The sequence below is a fragment of the Octopus sinensis genome, linkage group LG22 (genome assembly GCF_006345805.1).
Source record: "Octopus sinensis linkage group LG22, ASM634580v1, whole genome shotgun sequence".
NCBI lineage: Eukaryota > Metazoa > Mollusca > Cephalopoda > Octopoda > Octopodidae > Octopus > Octopus sinensis.
Window position 1 is genome coordinate 16,241,919 of NC_043018.1, and position 7,500 is coordinate 16,249,418.

Genomic DNA, 7,500 nt, shown 5'->3' on the forward strand with positions numbered 1-7,500 from the left:
TTCCGTATGTATGTATTTTTTTTTTTTTACTTGTAGGGATTAAACTGCGACTATACTGGGGCAACGCCTTAAAGAAACTTTAGTCGAACGAATCGTCACGAATACTTATTTTTTAAATATATTTTTTAAACCCTGGTACTAATTCCTTGTGCCTGTTTTTCCAAATCTCTAGGTTACAGGAACGTAAACACACCAACACCGGGTACCAAGCAATAGTGGAGACAAACGCAGATGCAAAAACACATACACACACATCACACACATACACAAACTCACACGTACACATATATATATGTGACTCCTTTTTCCCTATTTATACATAATACAACGGGCTTCTTTCAGTTTCCGTCTATCTACCGAATCTACTACAAAGGCTTTCGTCAGATCGAGTCTATAGTAGTACAAACTGGCCCAAGATACTATGCAGTGATACTGAACTCAGAAACATATATGCACACATACAGCCATACACACTTACACACACACACACACACACACACACACACACACACATATTTATATATATATATACATATATACGACGGGCTTCTTTCAGTTTCCGTCTACCAAATTCACTCACAAGGCTTTGGCAGGCCCGAGGCTATAGCAGAAGAAGCCTGCCCAAGGTGCCACGCAGTGGGACTAAACCCAGAATCATGTGGTTGGTAAGCAAGCTACTTATCACACAACCAGTCCTACATATATATTCTTTTATTCTTTTACTTGTTTCAGTCAATTGACTGCGGCCATGCTGGAGCACACACACACATACACACACATACACACACACACACACACACACACATATATATATATATATATAATTAATATATATATAATTAATAATATCAAAGTGTAGTTAGAAATATTTGAAATTTTCATTACCAGTGGCCTAGAGTGTAAAACCTTGGCCAATAGACTATATATTATTCATATAAATATAGCTCACATTTAAACACATAAGAGGCATGCATCCTTGCACGCTAGAGAGTACATGCTAAATTTGGAATTTAACTGTCCTCTCTAGCGTGCAAGGACTCCTATGATGGATGCATCTTATGTGTTTAAATGTAGACCGATATATATATATATATATATATATATATATATATATGAATAAATAAATTTATTCATATATTATTCAAAATATTCAACGTAAACACGAAGTTTCTACCTTTATAAACAAGGAGTTACCACACCTTTACTTGTGAGATTTTTGCTTCCTTGGTAACTATTTATTTATTTTTTCCGTGTTAATTGTTAACAAGGTAAAAATACACTCATCTATTTATATATATATATATATACGCCCTAATTGTGTTTATTCGCACTATGTCCATATTAGTTTTTTCTTCATTCTCTCTCTGTTTATTTTCATATTCCTTTCCTGCTGAAGAGCGTAGGCTCGAAACGCAAAAGACGTTTTCATATTTCCCGAGCAACAAACTAGTACACTTGCTTTTTACTCATACATCTATCTCTTTTCTTTAACTTTTCTATAATTTTTATTATATATATATATATATATATATATATATATATATATACATATATAACATTTATCTATACACATGTATATACATAAAGATACATATGCATGTGTGTTTGTGTCACTGCCGTTTGATTATATCATAACTTTTACACCGCGGTGATACTGTATGTAGCTGTCTGAATTCTGGCAGACACACATGCATACACACACACACACACACGCGCCTCATAAATATAAATATACATGTACCAGGTGGTGCTATTAAGTTAGACATGGCCTGGGCCAATAATGGCCGAAACCTATCAAGTATCAAGTATCAAAGTATATATGCATATATATATATATATATATATATATATATATATAATATATATATATATATATATATATCATATGCACAACAACACACGCACACATACATATATGCATATATATATATATATATATATAATATATATAGATATATATATATTACAAGAGTGTGCGTGAGTGTGTGTGTTTGTATGCGCGTGTATAATGCATGTGCGTCGTGTGGGTGTTCAAATTGCTGAAATATATATGTTTACCTTTTGAAAGAATAGATATTTTCTTGCCGAATGTCATTAAACTGGATTTAAAATTGTATCGTGTAGTATTTTTTTTATTCAGCGTTGTATTTCAAGTTATGTAAAAGTTATCTTGAATATATTGTGTTTTTAAAGAATTCAATTTTCTAAAGAACAAGCCATAGTGAAATATTTTACCATAGATCAAAATTGGAACCAAGGAAAATATATTACCTAAAAGCATTTGTTTCCATTATCTTTCAAAATTTGATTACCTTTAGCGGGTTATGATCGTTGAAATTCTTAGATTCTTGATCATTTGCTAAATTCTGTTCAGAGCATCTGAATTCTTGAATTCAATATATTTTGGAAATATATAGTGTCTTTTTTTTTTCCTTTTAGTTCTTTTATTTTTCAAGAATGTGTATGGAAATGGTAGATGTATAAGAAGCCAGATGTCGGTAGCTAAAAGAAGAAGCTGTTGTGGTGCAGATAAGGGACATTGAATGGTATTGAACAGTGGTATTTTGTGCATACAAACTTCGAACCTCACGAACGTTGATTTCATTTTTATCCTCCTGGGGACCGATGTAACAAAAACTAGAAAAGTACAGGGATATATTATATCCCTTTCAAAGTTTGACAACAGATCAGCAATTTTGAGGGAGAGAGCAATCAATTACATCAATCCCAGAACTCTAGGCAGCAACTGACGCTCTCGTCCTGATACTTCCAGCTTGTCGGCAACCGTTGTTGCCGTCTTGCGTGTTCATTACCTAAAGAACAGTTCGTTATCCGAGATACCGTTCGTTATCCGAGATACCGTTCGTTATCCGAGGGACCGTTCGTTACGCGAGGGACCGTTCGTTACCGGACAAATTGTTCGTAAACTGATTTTTTTTCATGATGAGAGGTGTTCGTAAACAAAAATCCCATTGTATTCGTGGTTGTCTGACGGAAAAAAATTTTGGAAGCCCAAGGGTTAAGAGACAACACACAGGCAGAAAAGAGACGGAATATTGCAGGTTCATTTACGGAAATGAAAAAGTAAGGGACCAGCTTTAAGAGAAATACGGGTTGGTTAAGGATTCTGTCCTCATGTGACTGTCAGCAAATTGAGAGGTAATGGTCATCTCGGATGTAGCCTTTTCCATGCTGGAGCACCGCCTTTAGTCGAGCAAATCGACTCCGGGACTTATACTTTGTAAGCCCAGCACTTATTCTATCAGTCTCTTTTGCCGAACCGCTAAGTGACGGGGACGTAAACACACCAGCATCGGTTGTCAAGCAATGCTAGGGGGACAAACACAGACACAAAAACACACACACATACACACATATATATACATATATACGACAGGCTTCTTTCAGTTTCCGTCTACCAAATCCACTCATAAGGCATTGGTCGGCCCGGGGCTATAGCAGAAGACACTTGCCCAAGATGCCACGCAGTGGGACTGAACCCGGAACCATGTGGTTGGTTAGCAAGCTACTTACCACACAGCCACTCCTGCGCCTATATATATATATATATATATATATATATATATATATATGTACACATGTATGTGTGTATACATATACGAATGCCTCTATAAATGTATAATTGTTTGTAAATGCGCGCGTGTGTGTATTTTTGTGTGTACGTGTGTGTGTGTGTGTGTGTGTGTGTGTGCCAAAGTTTTAATTTGAGCAACCAACAAGGTGAAAGCTAAAATGATACAGAGCCGAAACATAAGATGAATCAATAACAACAGCAAGAACCACAACCACAACAAGAACCTCAAGACTGCACATTAAAATAAAACAAGTTGAAATGAAAAGCTAACACCTGATTGGAATCAGAAATGGGCAAACAGATCCTTAGACCGACAACAATTTTAGTGTAAGTTCTCGCCAAGGTGTCAAGTTTTCATACAAAGCCCACCAATGGATTCGGGGCAAGTAAACAAGTGTAAAAATTTATGAGAAAACCGGAATAAATTGATTCCTGGAGAGTGCAGGAATCAATTTATTTTTATTAGTAGTAGTATTTATTAGTATTATTATTATTAGTAGTAGTATTATGGATGTTGTGATATTGGTCAGTTCTGGAAATATCAACCATGACAAGCCAAAATATCGCAGTGAATAATGTGATAGCTTCAACGCGATACGTTTGAGGTACAGAATAGAATTTACACGTTCTTAATATGTGTTAGCAGAACTGAAGTATGGTTTGTCACGCTGGAGGGAAAATGAGGAATATCGAACTGGACAGGAAGCGTATGGAATTAATGTGCATGCGTGTATGTATGTATGCATGTATGTATGTATGTATGTATGTATGTATGTATGTATGTATGTAGAATATAAATTATTCAGCGGAATAATAAATTTAATATTCTTTGGTGGTAATAATTTTTCAAGCATTTGTACATGTCCTTAAAAAAAAACCAGTTTTACTTTCATTAGGATAACTTTCATCTTCTACTTGCGTTAGTCATTAGACTACGCCCTTGCTGGGGCACCGCCTTGAAGAATTTTTAGACGTTTGGATTGACGAGAGTGCATCTGTATTTGGTTTTTATGCCTGATAGTTATTTATCGGTTTCTTAGGACGAACGCTAAGTTACAAAGTTACACATTAACACGGTTGTCAAGCGGTGGTGACGTACAATCCCAGAGGTACACACACACAAACACACATATACAGTGCGTGTGTGCACGTGGCAAAATTAGTATAGGCAGCAGAGTGCAGTGTTTTACTAAAAAAAAAGGAAATCTATAAATGTCACTAAAAGTGACTAGGATATTAGAATGTGTACGGTGAAGGCGCATGGCTCAGCGGTTAAAAGGTCGGGCTCAGAATCACGAGCTTGTGAGTGCGATTCCCGCACCGGGCATATGTTGTGTTCGTCAGCAAGACACTTTATTTTCACGTTGCTCCAGTTCACTCAGCTGTAGAAATGATATCAGTGGTGCCGAGCTGTAGAGGTCCCTTTGCCTTTCCCTTGGATAACACCAGTGGCATGGAGAAGAGGGGAGATTGGTATGCCTGGGCGACTGCTGGTCTCCCATAATCAACCTTACCCGAACTTTTGCTTTGGAAGGTAACTTTCCACGTGCAATCCCATGATCATTCATGACTGAAAGGGGTCTTTACTCTTTACCCTACACACACATGATTTTTTTAAAAGCAGATCCCGAAATAAGGAAAGGAAAACTTAATCTTGGTAGAATTTGAACTCAGAGTGTTCAGATTCCAAACAATTACCTCAAGTTATCTGTGCCAATCCACTATCCAGTATTGATAAGTTTTTTTGCTGTTTTTTTTTATCGAATTAAAAAATTGTAAAGTAAGGATGAGGTTGGTGGGATTTGAACTCAAAACTGAAAGAATCAGAACAAACAATCAATGGCATTCTAATCTGACGACCAACTGATACCTATTTCTTTATTGCCCACAAAGGGCTAAACATAAAGGGGACAAACAAGGACAGACAAAGGGATTAAGTCGATTATACCGACGCCAAGTGCGTAACTGGTACTTAATTTATCGACCCCGAAAGGATGAAAGGTAAAGTCGACCTCGGCGGAATTTGAACTCAGAACCGCCAACTCACCGCCTTTTATATTCAATGGATATTGTCTGGTATTACGATGAAACAAATGTGGGAACTTCTGACAATCATGCTTTTCTAAAAGGCATTGAATTATTTGGAAAAATGAAATTCCGTCTCAAAAAAAAAAAAAAATAAAACTCGGTTACTATTCACTCCACTCACTCCTTTGTTGTTTTCTAACAAACAACAAAACAGTACAAAAACACCATCGAGCGAACATTATTATTATTATTATTATGATTATCATTATTATTATTATTGTTGTTATTCTGACAGACTCTCGGATAGATCTTAATTACCGGTTAATCTTTACTTGAAAGCAGACAATAACAAATCACCAAAGGTCTCAAGTAGTGCCTTCTCCTGTGACTAAAACACACTATACTCTCCTTAGAATGGAGCTGTACTCAACAATGCTATCTCCAAGATCACCTCGAGCCTGGTAGCAGCTCCAGTAGTCTTAATATGTCTTTTGATATTCCTTGGAAACTGCACCAAATGCTCCAATTATTATTATTATTGTTATTGTTATTATCATTATTATTATTATTATTATTATTATTATTATTATTATTATTATTATTATTATTTACCTGTATCAAATCTTTTACTAAAGATGCTATGAACATATCATCTAATTTCATATCTTCATTTTCCAGAACGTCCTGCAAATAGAAATAATAGTTACTGTTGGTGATAGTAGTAGTAGTAACAGCAGCAGCAGCAATAGTAGTATAGTAGTAGTAGTGTAGTAGTAGTAGTAGTAGTAGTAGTAGGAGGAGGAGGTGGACAAAAAGGAGTCTCGTGCATCTAGAAATACTAATGAACGTATTTATTTAATGTACGAACACAGTGACAGCTAAAATATCTTTGGGTATACACCTTCGTAATTATTAGGTTGAATTGTAAGCACCGCTGACATATCGGTAATTTGATCATTTATTAGCAAATATAACCAGGTATTCTGACATAGTAGTCTATATGCCTTTTCTGAAACAGAGGGGCCTGATAAGATATTTTTAGAGTTTAGTATTAAAATTGTTGCTATTCGTCGTGTAGTACTGTTTGTGCGTATTTCAGTGTAATGTTTAGGTGTATGTGTATGTGTGTGTGTGTATGCGTGTGTTCGTGCATGTGTACGTGTGTGTGTGCATGCATACGCATGTATACGTTTGGGCGTGTCTGTGTGTGTGTGAGTGAGTGAGTGTGTGTTTGTGTGTATGTGTGAGTGAGCGTGTGTTTGTGTGTATGTGTGTTTGCACTTGTGCAAACGTGTGTGTTTCGTTGTGTGAGTGTGTGCGTGCCTGAGTGTGCATGCGTGTTTGTGTGTGTGAGTGAGTGTGTATGCATGTGAGTGTGTGTATGTGTGTGTGTATCTTTCGAATGCATTGACTCTAGAAGTGATTTTCTACAGCCTCATAGTTATTCTATGGGCCTTTTTTGACGAGCCGCTAAGTTACAAGGGTGAATCACGTCATTACCGCTTGTCAGGCGGTTGCTGTTGTTTGTTCCTTCTCGAGCCATGCTTGGCTCATAAGGACTGGTTTCCTGGTTTCCTTGGCGTATAGGTTCCCCACCTGGACGGGACCCCGGTCCGTCGCAGGTGATCTGCAAGATGCAGGAGGAAAGAGTGAAAGTTGTGGCAAAAGAGTCAGCAGAAGTTCGCCATTACCTTCTACCGGCGCGGCGTGGAGCTTAGGTGTTTCGCTCATAAGCACACTCATTGCCCGGTCTGAGATTCGAACCGGCGATCCTTCGACCGCGAGTCCGCTGCTCTAACCACTAGGCCATGTGCCTCCACTGCCAGGCATTAGTGGAGAACAAATACGAAACAAGACAAGCATATATATATATATAA

The 7,500-nt window shown here is 37.1% G+C and overlaps 2 protein-coding genes across 2 annotated transcripts in view; both read right to left on the reverse strand.

Moving 5' to 3' along the window:
- LOC115223114 (transient receptor potential cation channel subfamily V member 6-like) overlaps positions 1 to 4,605 on the reverse strand; it is a 22,291-nt gene extending 17,686 nt beyond the window's left edge. Inside the window, exon 1 of the mRNA XM_036512240.1 lies at positions 4,596 to 4,605. The gene's annotated coding sequence lies outside the window, so the exon portion shown is untranslated. The remainder of the gene's footprint in view (positions 1 to 4,595) is intronic.
- Positions 4,606 to 5,403: 798 nt separating this feature from the next.
- Positions 5,404 to 7,500, reverse strand: part of LOC118767481 (receptor-type guanylate cyclase Gyc76C-like) — an 80,215-nt gene continuing 78,118 nt past the window's right edge. The window contains exons 10-11 of the mRNA XM_036512105.1: positions 6,236 to 6,307; positions 5,404 to 5,409 (exon numbers count right to left, since the gene is read on the reverse strand). Coding sequence (XP_036367998.1) covers positions 5,404 to 5,409; positions 6,236 to 6,307 — 78 coding nt within the window. The remainder of the gene's footprint in view (positions 5,410 to 6,235; positions 6,308 to 7,500) is intronic.